Source organism: Aythya marila, assembly GCF_965140915.1.
Source record: "Aythya marila genome assembly, chromosome: 14".
NCBI lineage: Eukaryota > Metazoa > Chordata > Aves > Anseriformes > Anatidae > Aythya > Aythya marila.
The window spans coordinates 8704635-8718605 of NC_139055.1; the positions used below are offsets into that span (position 1 = coordinate 8704635).

Here is a 13971-nt window from a genome sequence, read left to right on the forward strand (position 1 = left end):
CCTACTACTTATGTGGGCCTTAAGGAGCTAATCAGGTCCAAATCGTGGAATTGCATCTTAACAGCTGTTAAAGTGCATGCTTTCAGCAGAGCCACCATAGCCTTTGGAGAGAGCAGTCCCAGACAGAGCATATGCCAGTTCATTCTCTTTTCTTGCTCTTTCTTTTTATGCTAACCTTTGTTACTTTTGCTGGAGGCTGGGAGCAGTGGACACCCATGGGATGCCTGCTCTACCCATGGGACCTAGGAAAGCAGCAGTTACTTGAGGGAATGCCTGAGGCTGCAGAAAGGGGAAGGCTCAGTTGTGAAAATCCACCTGTGCAAGCTCAGATATTACCTTCTAGCCCTTACCTGTACAGCTCTTGACCAGAGCACTTTGCAATGCAGAAACGTGAAGAAACAAGCAGGGACAAGGGGAATGTGCAATAGAAACCATAGTCCAATTCAGTCTCCTGTCTGTCAGGCCATACTGCTTTGGGGAAATGGAAGGGAGACCCAGGGCAGCCCTCTGAGTCCCAGCCCCTGTAAGGTGCTGCAGTGTGTGGCACTTTCTCAGGGCTGACAGAAAGGCTACCTTTGGTCTCTGTCCAGCACTGAGGGGCAGCTATTTGTTGGGGGCAGGTGTGGGCAGCTCTAACCAGCTCCTCCACTCTTGGTGGTCTTCTGAGTCCAACTGGTGGCATCACAGCATGTCTCCTCTTCCCTTTGCCCATGCACATACGTTACACAAGCAGGAAGGTAGTGGTTCACAGATAAGCCCTACCCGCATATGGCTGGCTGCTGGGTTTGCAGAGCAGGAGAGACCTTCTGCAGCTCGTGTGGGACACACTGGCCTGGCTGCGTGCACAAGGGTGGAAGGAATCAGTAGGTAATTTCAGTACAAGGCATCACCACGGGCAGCTGGGTGAGTCACAGGCTCACATCCCAGCCATTCCTCTGGAGCTTCTGGGAAGCCTCAGCTACCCATAACCTGGGTGTGCTTCAAGTGATTGTCAGCACATACATTAATCTAGTAGCTAGTGAGTTGCTGAGTAATACACAGCTCGGCTTGCCCGCAGACCACAGCTGCACATGACAGCCTCCCTTCATGTGTGTGCAGTGGAGTATGGATCCACACAAGAGACATACCCATCTTGGAGGGGTCAGGAGGCTGTGAGAGGCACTGCTGGCTTTACTCAGACCAGTGTGCTGGAAGCTGCTGGTCTTCCTGTCTGAGCAACAGTCTCTGCATCCTCCCATGGCTTCCTTGGTGCTTCTTCTCCATCAGAAACTCAGGCCAAGGAAAAACATGCCTCAGTGTTTAGCTACTGACTCTTCAGCCCTTCTTCCAGGCTATAAATATCCCGCAGACTTCACAGAGGGTAAAAACAGTAAGCATAATGCAGCAGCTTATGTATAATAACATAAATGTTGATTTATTGATATTAAGAATTGGATCAAAGTTAGGAGGGTAGAATGCACCTCACATTTATAAACGTTTGCCAACATTTCTTCTTAGCTCTGTCTCCTAATCACACTTAGGTTCCTGTTTTCTACTTGCTTATAGCTGTGACAAGTTTTAATTACTAGACTGGAATTTATCTTGGGTGGTATCTAGTTCCTACTGAAGTTATTGGAGCAGTAGCAGGGAGGTGGTGAATTTCAGCCCAAACTCCCTGGTTAGTTTTAAAAATTAGAACTGAAAAAAAAAAAAAAAAAAAAGCTATTCTTTCTATTCAGCTAAGCTGAAAAAAGCATTCTTCAGCTCACATCATGAAAAAGACCTGCAGAGCTTTTCTGGAAAGGTTTCCCCAAAGATTTGAATATTGGTCCTGTGTTGCATGTCTGTATTATACCCCCATTCTGGGAAAGTGCTGAAATTTGGATCATGTTAGGTTTCCAGCATTACTCAAGATTGCAGTGTGGTCATGCTCTGGAGAGTCTTGATAGTTTTGTAAGTAAATTCCTTGAAGATACTGCAATGGCTTGGCTCCACCGGCAGTGCACGTGAAGGAAGTCTGTAGGAAGAAAGAAGTCAGAAGCCCTTTCTAAGGATTACTCCTGCACTCAGCTGTTGCACTGCCATGGCTGAAAACCAGGGAATACCGGTGTGTGCAGAGGGAAGATCATGAGAAGTATTTTGCAAAGAATGAGTCATTCAGCCGTGGTATGGGTCTGGGAAGCAGCCGGATATGGAGCAGCAGCAGGGTGGCAGGAGATCAGTGGGGTTCTCTCTGGCCTGTGCTTCACTTTCTCTGGTCTGTTGGTACAGGCAGGGATCATGCATCTGTCGGAAGAGCCTGGCTGCACCTAGTGTGGTAGGTGGGGATGCTGTGCTCTCTCTGACAGCCGAAGGTGCACATGGATGCACGTGGAGAAGAGGTAAACCTGCCTACATTGCCTCAAAGAGGCACCTGCTCCGTCTCACATCTGTGGCATGTGCAACTCGAGGAGTGTTTTTCTACAAACCTGTCTGACACGGACCTCTGAACTCCGCAGCTCACCCCATCTCCTAGCAGCAGGGAACAGGACACGGGGGGGGGGCAGATCCTGGGTCCTGCCTGGGCCAGGAGGGATTGGGGTTCCCCTTGGGATCTGTCCCACTCAGCCAGCAGCTCAGCACATACCTGCACAGCTATGTCCATGTCCAGGACACATTAAGGTGTTTTGGTCCAAACCCAACACTTCTTTGCTCCTTGCCCAGGTGCAGAGGAACCAGCAGGAGGGGACAGGCTGCTGACACTGCACAGCCTCCACAGGCTGAGGAATGGTAAGGGCAGAGGCACCTCTTGTTACCAAGAACTAGTAGGGCTCTGTACTTGCAAATCAGTTACTGCTAATGAGAGCTGCAGGTCAGCAAGTCAGAGCACTCAGAGCCCATTTTCAATGTCTGAGCACCCTGACACAGCTGATGTGTTATCCCTGGTGTGCAGAGAGGGAAGCTGAGGCAGGGAGTTATGAAGATCTGCTAGAGACAAGAGCTAGGACCAGAACTAGGAGGAGAAGCCAGGATTCCCATCTGCTTGCTGTAACCAATTAGGTATGCTTCCTGATGAGTTGAAGACAGACATTGTTTTAAAACAAAATTGGCTGTTATCACTCCTCAGCCTGAACACCACATAGAAACACCTGCTTCCAGAAAGAGGTCATTTCTCCTGGCACTATGGTCACTGGATTTCAGGTGCAGGGCTTACAATACTTGCATAGCACTGTGGGGCTGTAGCCCATGGCTAAGATCTTATCGAAAAAGCCATTTATGTCACTTGGTGCAATATAGTGCCCTTCCCTTGCCCTACAGATAGAGCATCTCATGGGATATTCAGTAAGGATGCTTTTGCTGGAATTTTAACAGGCAACTGCTTCAGCAGTACCTGTGTGTCTGGAGAAGTGTTACTCTGGCAGGGAAGAAGACACTTAGAAATGAGAAGTCAGCAGGGAGAATCACACAGGTTGGCACATGATGGCTGCTTAAATGTGTTTAAAAAAAAAAAAAAAATCACACCTTTCTCCTATTTCTGCCAGGCCAAGAAACAGGCCCCAGCTTTTGGTGGGCAGAGAGTGCCGGGGAATAGGACCCCAGTCACCAGCCGGGGAAGAGCAGTAGGGCCACATTCCTGTCCCCAGCTCCTGTTTGGGCTGGGCTGTGTGGGGGCTATTGGGACCTCTGCTCTCTGGAAGGTGGAATGCCTGGCCCTGGTGGCTCAGGATCTCAAAAGCAGATTTTCTTCTCCAGTCTCACTGTGCTGGGTAACAAGCATTTGTCCTTGCAAGCAACACAACCTTCCCTGCATGACTCCTCCCCGCTTTTACACTGAGGGGTCAAAGCAGGGTGGGGGATGAATTTTCCTTCTCTACTCCTGCCACTGCAGATGTGGCACTGGCTGTCACCCTTCTGAGCTGCTATGGACAAGCCAGCATCGTTCAGACATCCCTTCAGGCATGTGTGACGCAGTGTCTTTTCTGTTGTAGGTAGTGCCGCGCCTGAGCTGACCGCGGGGAGAGAGCCTGCAAGCGCTGGGAGAACAAGCGGAATATGAGTGACTTCCCATTGTCTGTGGCATCCTCCAGCGAGCTGCATTCCTCGGGCTCGCAGCCTGCTGTGCAAGCCTGCAGCGATGGGGACGAACAGCTTGGCCAGCCTCCGGAGCCTGCTAGCAGGAAGGCCAGCCCCCTGGATGATGCCGAGCCCGGCCAAGGAGCAGATGGGGTGCGCCGGGGCTCTGGGGACAAACATCTGGCAGCCTCTGCAGGCGACGAGGAGCAGGGATCAGGGGCAGACACCCCGAGCGATAGCGAAGGCTGTGAGGGGCCAGCGCTGGACAACGGCGTGGACGAGGAGCTCGGTGTGGGTGGGGAGGCGGTGAGGCTGCAGCAGCAGGACAGCAGCGTGCCCAGCCCCAGCAGCGTGGATTCCGGGGAGAGGGGATCCCTGGCTCCAGAGGCACGGATCCAGGCCCTTGGCAAGTTGCACTTGCATGGCTTCCTGGGCTCCTCAGAAATGCTGAGCAGCAATGAGGCGGAGGATCAGCTCGGGTGAGTGTGAAGCCATCGTAACACTAGCTTGGCATTGCTTCATGTGTGCCGTTTTCCAGATTTCGTTGGTTTGAGTTCCATTCCTTCCTGTGTAACTCACCAGTTAAAAGAGCTGCAGCTGCTCTCATAGCTAACTGTTTTCACTTTTTCTCTCTGGGCTCCTTTCCCTATTGCAAATGCAGAAAAAATGTAATTAGAGAGAGTGGCTGCCCCTGATGCACTAAGGTGAAGGAAAAGGCTTAGAGATCTCAAGTGTGCTGAGGGTGATGACTTTTGGGAGCATCCCGCTTATAAGTTACAGATTTAGCTGCAGCAGTTCAGGCAGAGTTTGCTGAGATAGTTTAGGTATCAAAGCAGGGCAAGCACAATAGCCTGGAGCTGATGGGGAGCCTGGTATGCCCTGAAAGTCCCTGTCAGAATCGCTTGCTCTGGCAGTCCATGGACTAGCAGATCAAAACTTTGCATCCAAGGACCATGCTGTTAGTAAGAGAGGGCAAGGCACTGAGCTTTGGTCCCCACTGCACTTGTGGCTGGTGCTACCAGTGCCTGAGTGACACAAGGATAGCTTGATTTCTGCTTTGGCTCATGAGTGTGCAGCAAGGGGAAGGATTGTGCTGCTCCATCTGGGATGTGTGTGCTTTAGGATGCTGGGAGGTGAGCAGGGCAGTTGGGAAGTGCTGTGTATTGCTGTGACACAATGGAAGTGGCCATGTGGGCTCATTGTGTCTCAGCCCAGGTGGCCCCACTAATGCCTCAGAAGCTGCGTGTATGCTTGGAGCCACTGCACCAGGTCTGAATGTCCTGCTGGCTTAGGAGATGGAGCCACCAGCATACAGCATGTTCCCAGCTGCTGAAATGACCAGGCAGAGCAGTGGGGCCTGCTGAAGAGTCCCCTTTGCTTCTGCCTGGAGAAACATCACTGCATCAGCCCAGCAGGATCTATTCCTCTCACCAAGGACCAGGCACTCATTGCTGGGGCTCAGCAATCCTCATGAGGTTTAGATACCTCTGGTCAAGGCAGTCTTCACCCATGCATCAGGCAAGGTGTAGAAGAGCTTACACTGACCTTTTTCAGATACACCCCAAATTTGCAGAATTGGCCATCTTCATGTCTGAAGGTCCATGGCAGGTAGTCCTCTCCCAGACGCCGTAGTCTGCGGCTGGACGGGTGGAAACTCAGCAGTGTGAGCCGAGAAATACACCTGTCAGCCTGTTCTCAGTGCCCGAGACAGACCAGCATGTGTCATACCTCCAGTCTGCGTCCTCCATACTGACAGCCTGATTTCATGGCAGAACTTTCCAGGCTGGGGGACACTGACCAGAGACACAACCTCATTGGGAGCCTCTGTAACTGCCTAAACCTCCTTGGGGCTCTTCAGGCTTGGGGACTGAGGGAAAATGACTGGTCACTGGGATGAGGTGAGCTTTTTTCCATGCCATTCCTGGGCAGGGATGCTTCCCTTTGTCACCACAGATCACCCAGCAGGCTGAATTGTAGCCACTCAGGGTTAATAGTCACTGTGAACCTTATGGCCTTGTCTACGTACCTCCTTCCCCAACATGAGAGAGATGCCATGAGCAGAGAAGAACAGCAGAGTAACATGGCCTTCTTTGATAGTCCAGGCTAGCAGTGATGATATTGCAGAGAGAAGGCTGAAGGCTATCAAACAGGACTTTAGGGGACTGGGACGATTAGTAGATGGAGCGGGAGTATAGGTCGTGCTTTCCTCCATCCCAACAGTGACAGGGAGGGCTACAGAGAGGACATGGAAAGCCCTCCTGATACACACGTGGCTCAGAGGCTGGTGCCAGCACAGATATTTTTTTTTTTTTTTTTTTTTTTTTTTTTTTTTTTGACCACAGGGTGCTTTACTCAGCACCTGGCCTGATAACTGCAGATGGGTTCCACCTGTCCCTAAGGGGAAAATTGATATTAGCACAGGAGCTGGCAGGGCTCATTGAGAGGGCTTTAAACTAGGCAAGAAGAGGGCATGGGGAGGAAATAAGTCTCATTAGAGATGTCCCAGGAGAACAATGTCAGGGCCTGGGGAGCAGGCAATGCCCCAGCTGAAGTGCATCTATACCAATGCACGCAGCATGGGCAACAAACAGGAGGAGCTGGAAGTCATTGTACAGCAGGCAGGCTATGACTTGGTTGCCATCACTGAAATGTGGTGGGACTGTTTCCATGACTGGAGTGCTGCAATGTCTGCCTATAGGCTCTTCGGAAGGGACAGGCAGCACAGAAGGGGTGGTGGCGTGGCTCTCTATATTAGAGAGTGTTCTGATGTTGTGGAACTTGAGGCTGGGTATGGTAAGGTTGAGTCCCTATGGGTTAGGATTGGTGAGAAGGCCAACAAGGGAAGCATCCTGGCAGGGGGTTGTTGCAGACTGCCAAACCAGGATGAGGAGACAGATGAGGAGTTCTACAGGCAGCTGACAGAAGTTGTGCAATCGTCAGCACTTGGTCTCGTGGGGGACTTCAATTTCCCAGACATATCCTGGAAGCACAACACAGCCCAGAGAAAGCAGTCTAGGAGGTTTCTGGAGAGTATGGAAAATAGTTTCCTGACGCAGCTGGTTAGTGAGCATACCGGGAAGGTGCCCTGCCAGATCTTCTCTTCACAAACAGAGAAGGACTGGTGGCAGATACGGTGGTCGGGAGCTGTCTTGGGCAGAGTGACCATGAAATGGTAGCGTTCTCTATTCTTGGGAAAGTCAGGAGGGGGATCAGTAAGACTGCTACCTTGGACTTCTGAAGGACAGACTTTGAGCTGTTCAGGATGCTGGTTGGCAGAGTCCCTTGGGAGGCAGTTCTGAAGGGCAGAGGAGTCCAGGAATTCTGGGCACTCCTCAAGAAGGAAATCTTAATGACTCAGGATCTGACCATCCCCACGTGCCCAAAGACGAGCTGGTGTGGAAGAAGACCAGCCTGGCTGAACAGAGAGTTGTGGCTTGAGCTTAGGAAAAAAAAAAAAAAGGTTTATGATCTTGGAAAAGAGAGTGGGCCAGTCAGGGGGACTTAGAGAATGTTGTAAGGCTGTGCAGGGACAAAATTAGAAAGGTTGAAGCTCATCTGGCACTCAATCTGGCTACTGCTGTTAAAGATAACAGAAAATGTCTTTAAAAGATGTGTAGATGTAGAGCTTAGTGATGTGGTTTAGTGGAGGACTTGTTAGTGTTAGGTCAGAGGTTGGACTAGGTGATCTTGGAGGTCTCTTCCAACCTAGGTGATTCTGTGATTCTTAAGAGGAGGTGTGACAGGGATGGGATGGCCAAAAGGGGCATTTGAATCACCTCCTGGTCTTAGCCTGGTGTAGGCTTCAGGCTGAGCCGTTTGTTGAGAGCACTGTCTGGAGCATGGCCAGGAGTGTCAGCAGTGCTAGGAAGCTATACAGCATGTGGGCTGACGACAGGCATCCCTAATCCATTGCGTCTGCAGTGTCGAGCAGGCTGCTCAGTAAAAAGCTGGTTGTTTTACCCAAGGCCCCCAGCATGAAGCAGAGGCACTGTTTCAAGAGGCACAATTGAAGATATTGAAGAGGAAGAAGTCTGGGGCAGGATGCTACTGCCTGATGATGTCCAGAGAGCCTGGGGAATCCACCTTCACACAGGATCCACAAGCCCTGTAAGCTACCCTGTCAAGTCTTGGATGTCTGCAAGTCTCTCTGCTGCAAGGGAATCATATTTGCTTGGTCTGTGGTTCCCTGGCAGAGACTGTGAATTCAAGACAAAGCCGTAAGTGGTCAGTGAATGCTGCTGCAGTCACTGGAACTGCAATTATTTTAAGGTACTGGGGCATGAATTGGGAGAAGTGGCAGGCTAAGGATTTGGGCCTGATGCAACCTGACTGCACTCTGCATGCACTGACCATGATCTTATGTTGTGAACATATTGACTTGGATAGAAAATAAGTATTCTGGGAAGCTGAATGTGCAGGGGACAAAACACACTATACCTGGATGCAGAAGGCCATCTGGAAAGCCTCAGGGACACAGATGAAATCTGGGAAACCACATATTCTCTGGGATCAGGTTAGCTTGCTGTGTTCAGGCTCCTTCGTACTTTGACCACCTATCCATAGTATGAGTGGCAGAAACATGTGGCTAGGCCAAACTCAGCATGGTCTTTCCTTGCTATAGCTAACTGCCTGCTGCACTGGTGTTCATCAATAAGTGTGGGTCATGAGAAACAAAGCTGACAGACATACCAGAGCACTGGGAAATTCACTGTCGTCCTCCATTGTCTCTGAATTTCCCCAGTCAAGAAGATAAAGCCAAAGCTTTAGTACTTCTACTGCAGTTTGCACTCACTGAATCTTTTTTCCTCCCTTTCTCATTTATCCCATACCATCCCCTGGATGACAATATACCATATGTCGAAGTCTCATTTTCTTTCACCTTCTCAGGATCCCCCAGTATGGGGCTGATCTCAGGGCACTGCTGATCTCAGGGGATTTGCAGCTCTGCAGTCAAACTGAGAGCTTCACTGGTGGTTGATTTTCTCTGATTTCAGCCCCATAAAGTCATGCAAAAAGTCAAACTGATAAATCTAGGAATCCCCGCGTTTGGCTTGTAAGCTGTGCTTAGTACCTGTGGGTTTGTGACTGCTGCCTTTGCACAGACATTTCCTCCCATGTTAATATACAGTCAACAAGCATTTCAAATTTCATTAAACAAAGTTTCAGAAGAACTTTGCAGAAGGCCTGCAGTACACAGGCAAGAAAGTCCTAAGTGCCATCATGTCCTGTGATTGGCCTCCCTACTCCACCAACACAGCAAACTAGGTTCTACTTTATTACAACTAATTAGCCAGTGAGAATTGAAATGTAAACAACTCAGTGCATAAAAATCCGGCACAGTTCAGTTGCAATAATAACCAAGTGCATTGCTCTGCATGCCTTGCCATAAGCAATAAAACAGCATTTCAGAGATGACTGGGAAAAGCAGCACAGGCAATTAGGTACAATGTTACTTCAATAGACAGAAGCTTGTGATTACAATGCAAATAAATATATGGCTCCTTATTTAAGTAAAGCAATTGCCTTCCCCACTGTGTAATACACAACAGTTCCCTGTGGGAGGCTATGTCGTGTTCATTCATACAAGTGAGGTCGTACCTTGTATCCCACCCTAGCCCAGCTTTGTTGACTTAAATGCAGGCACTGCTTCTGGGCTGGTCTAAGCTGTGGGAAGCCTGTCTTCACTTGGGGAGGGTCTTCTCTGGGACCATTCAGGGAGAGATGTGGTGTGTGGAACTTGTGTCTGTTGGTGCTGGCAGGCTCGTCAGCATCCACTGATGCATCCTCTGCCACAGCACCTGCCCTGGTCTCTACCCTTTGTCCTGCACAAGAGACTTCGCTGGGGCATTTGTAGGGACACAGGTCTTCTGACTTTGTTGCTTCCTATAGGAGTTTGGACTGGAAAATAAAAGGGGGTAGTTCCAAGAAGTTGGGCAGTGGGTCAAGCTGCCAAGATAGGTCTGTAATTCCCACCACTGGCTGCAATTAAGCCTGTAAAATCCTTCTTGTTACAGGGGGGTAGAGTTTCTAAAGTTCCTCCTGCTTTGTGGAGGGAGGAGACCGGTTCTGTACACAAAATCATGTCCAGGCTTTGCAGTTCAGCCTTCAGGGATAAATGGATTTGCAAAGGCAAGCAGATCTGAGGATGAGGAGACCCCAGGCTGCAGTAGTCTGAGGAGCTGATGCTGTCTGTGTCATTTCTGCTTATGTCTGGTTTGTTGTGTGGCCAGCTCTGGTGATCTGGGTGACAGTGTTTTTAAAGCCCTGAGCTCCTGGAATGAAGAGATTATTTGGCTCTACGTATTCAAGTAATATTTTAGGCCATACAGTCGTAGAGTTAGGTTTGTGAACAGCAGCTCTAAAAGCTCAGACATCAGAAATGACTTTTCAAAGGGTGCAAGAACTTGTTTGTCAAAGCCTCACTGGCCTCACGCACGGAGTGTAGGCTGTGCATCGTCTCCCTCCTTGCACTGCCCTTCAGGTGGGCCTGCCCTGCTCCCTGGTGTGCCAGCACTGCCTGTTCCTGCCACAGATCACCAGGCAGCTGACCTGGCACCCAGAATCGCAGAGGACGAAGGACAGGAAGGAGTATCCACTTCACAAGAACCTGAGCTTCTTGGCTTTCCTGATCACAGGTGCATCAGTGAGAATGGAGAGATGTGCCCACACACAGGCAGCACAGGGCAGCCCTTCAGCAAACAGCAGGACTTTTGTGGTTTTGGGGTTGCCAGGATCAGAGCACTTGAAGGGAAAGAGAACCTGCAGATTAAATCCATTCTGGCAGTTGGCCCAGTCACAGGTGTCAGGCACCACTGTAACCAGTTCAGAGCTCTGGCTTTTTACTGGGGCTTGACCATGGTTGCCCAGGTCCCTGGGATTGCTCATTGTAAAGCTCGACCTTCCTCAGCTCTGGAAACTTGTAATAAAACTGGGATCAAAGCAGGTTATACCACAGAAAACTCCTAAGGGCCTATAATCACAGAATCTATTTTTGCCTCTTCTCCTGCCCCTTAGCTCCAAGATGAACAGTGCAAGCAATTACTTTGACAGTATTTTCCACATCTTTCCTTTTGGTACAGGTTTGCTGCTGGAAATGCCGAGCTGAGCTGTAGTGAGGACGACAAGGAACATTTTCAATTCAAAGACATCAGGGATGGATTCAGCTCAACCTTTGAGAAGATTGTTGAGTCTGACCTAATGAAGGGCACATACTACAGCAGCTTGGACTCTCTGGATGTCCTCTCTCTCACAGACGAGACAGACAGCTGTGTCAGTTTTGAGGCCCCACTCACACCATTGATCCAGCAACGAGTCAAGGAAAGCCCAGAGCTCTTGGAGCAGAAACTGGTGGCCCAGCAGAGAGAAGCCCTTCACCACATGGCTGCTGATAAGCAAGAGCAGGCAGCGGTAAAACCAGTGGAAGGGGATTTTGGGAGCCCTCTCAGGCACTCAATTACTAGCAGCAGGTCAGAGAATGTGCTGAGCCGTTTGTCTTTGAAGAATATCCCAAATGGGTTCCATGTGGAAGGTTCAGAGGAAGAAGCGACCAAGATCATTAACTCCATCAGGTACGGCAGGCCTTGAATTCCTTGGGCAAAGGGAATTATCCTTATCTTACAGGGTCCCAGCCCAGGAGCAAGCCTCAGAGAATGTAATAGAGGTGGAGATGCCTTTTTTTTTCCTGCTTCCTCCCCCCCCCCCCCCCTTGTGCCTCCTCACATGTGCTGTCATGGTGGAGAGGCCAAACACCCCCAGGACAAATTTTCATCTAGCTGCTCAAAAATCCCATCTGCTCTAAAGGCAGGCAAAGCTGGAGCTGTTCTAGGCAGACCACTGAAATCTGCAAAAGATTACCTTCATGACAGGTAAGAGTTAATCAGACACACTCCCAAACGTGCTCAAGGTTTCACTTAAGTGACCCTATAGAGGCTTCCCCAGGAGCTCTTCTGCAGACAGTGAGGAGATCAATGGAGATGTCATCCTCTGAGCCAGCAAATAATAAACCCAATCCTCAGCAAATAATCTAACCCTAAAAGCATATCATCTGTTCCTTAAGTTTCCTGAATGTCAGCAGCTCCAAAAAAGCTTGGTATCCCTTAGACATCAACCAGATGGATCTATATTTTTGTCAGTCTCTGTATCCATTCAGGACAACTTTCCATATCAGTGGCAAGAGAGGAACTTTAAAATGGTATTGGGTCTCCCTGTTTTGAATGGATGTGACATCATTTTTTAGTGAGGAGTCAGTTTCTCTTTCATCTCTTTCCTAAAAGTTTGAAATGAATCTGTACTGTTTTGAATGCATCAAAAATGCATTTCTTTTGACCTGAAATGAAAGAGGTTTTGTCCAATGTCCTGTTCACAAGTGTGTTTTCATACTTTTTGTTTGGGACAAGAAGAAATCAAAATGTGGTATTTTCCACAGGTTTCATCAAATCACGTTGCTGCTCCTTGAATCTTGTTTCTTGTTTCTGTGTAGCGATGCCAGCTTGAAAGATGCCCTGTCAGACTCTGACTCCGACATGGGCAGCACAGAGCAGCTCGACCAGGGAAGCACAGACACCTTGGCAAATGGCTGCAGGGCAGACAGCGAGGCTGCAAAGAGGCTGGCCAAGCGCCTCTACAACCTTGAAGGGTTCAAGCGCTGTGATGTGGCACGCCAGCTTGGGAAGAAGTAAGTGGGGCTTTGGAGTGCAGCCAGCCTGGCCAAGCAGTTGACAGAGGTGGCAGCACTGATTCGGGCTATCAGAAACACACCTGTGGTGGGGAGGGTCCATGGGAGCATGGTGAACAGGACAAACACAGAAAGGGACAAACCTACTGTTACAAGGCCTTGCTGGTTCATGTCAGGGCTACCTGTCATCTTCCCAGTTGAAACTGGTCCAAGACCAATGCCATTGCAATTTGAATCCTACAAGTTTTTTGCATGTATTGGGCATTAATTGCCACAAGCTGCAGTTGCTGCCTGCCAGAACAAAGAGCTTCCTGCATTTGAAAGAGGCCCAGCAGGACACCTAAAGCAATCCCCAGGCTGAAGAGTTTTGGATCTTGACCTTCCTGTGTTTAACTGGAGCTCCTGGGAGTGTAGTGGCAATGAGAGTCTGTCTCAGTGGGACAAGACAGAAGCCCTGTAACATCTTTGCTCTGCCATTCCCCAGGGTATTCATGTCTGCACCCCAAAATCTTCTTGCTGCAGTGCCTCCTGAACCAGTCTGTATAGACAGCGTGAGCCCACAAGGGTTTGATGGAGAGACAGTTGCACAACAGAGGTCCAGGCCCTTCAGCTGGTAGACTGGCATGGGGAAGGCAAAAGGGAAATAGAAGAGTTTATTCAAATGCCAGAGAGGTACAGTGGTTTGTAAAAGATGGGGAAATAGTAATAAACATAACAGTAACATATGACTTTAGGATGCCAGTGGGTATGAGGACACCAATCCCCAGAGCATTTCTCCTGGATAAAATACAACGTGTTTCTGTTTCTTTGTATGTTGTTGAAATGGCCTGCTGTCTAGATCAGTGGGAAACAATTGTCCCTCTGCAAATACCCAAGCTTCCAATACTGAGAATGGTCTGTAGCTCAGCTTGGTCCTGGGGAGGAAGGAGCCCATGAGTGATCTCCAAGGGAAACTTTTTATATCACTTGACAGCATTTTCATTTGCCTCTTTTGCTCTTGTAGCAGGTACATATCAGATTTCTGCTGCCTCAGGCCTGGCATCTGTCTTTCTTGCAAATCTGCCACACCAGCTCAGCTGTCTGAGTGGGGCAGTTTCAATGAGTCTCTGGGGTGCATCTGAGTGTGCCTCTTCGCTTATTTCTGCAGTCCTCCCTCTACCTATCATCCTCACCTTGGGAAGCTGTTTGGTGATCCACATCTGGGACTTGACACAGCCTTTAAAAGGAAACAACTTGTGTTTTGATCAGCTGAGTTTTTGACACCT

At 49.4% G+C, this 13971-nt stretch overlaps 1 protein-coding gene across 1 annotated transcript in view; it reads left to right on the forward strand.

Moving 5' to 3' along the window:
* Positions 1–4469: 4469 nt before the first annotated feature.
* The window catches only part of PSD2 (pleckstrin and Sec7 domain containing 2), a gene marked incomplete at its 3' end in the record, with an annotated part of 47167 nt that continues 37665 nt past the window's right edge, over positions 4470–13971 (forward strand). The window contains exons 1-3 of the mRNA XM_082771322.1: positions 4470–4511; positions 11112–11600; positions 12512–12706. Coding sequence (XP_082627448.1) covers positions 4477–4511; positions 11112–11600; positions 12512–12706 — 719 coding nt within the window. The 5' untranslated portion in view covers positions 4470–4476. The remainder of the gene's footprint in view (positions 4512–11111; positions 11601–12511; positions 12707–13971) is intronic.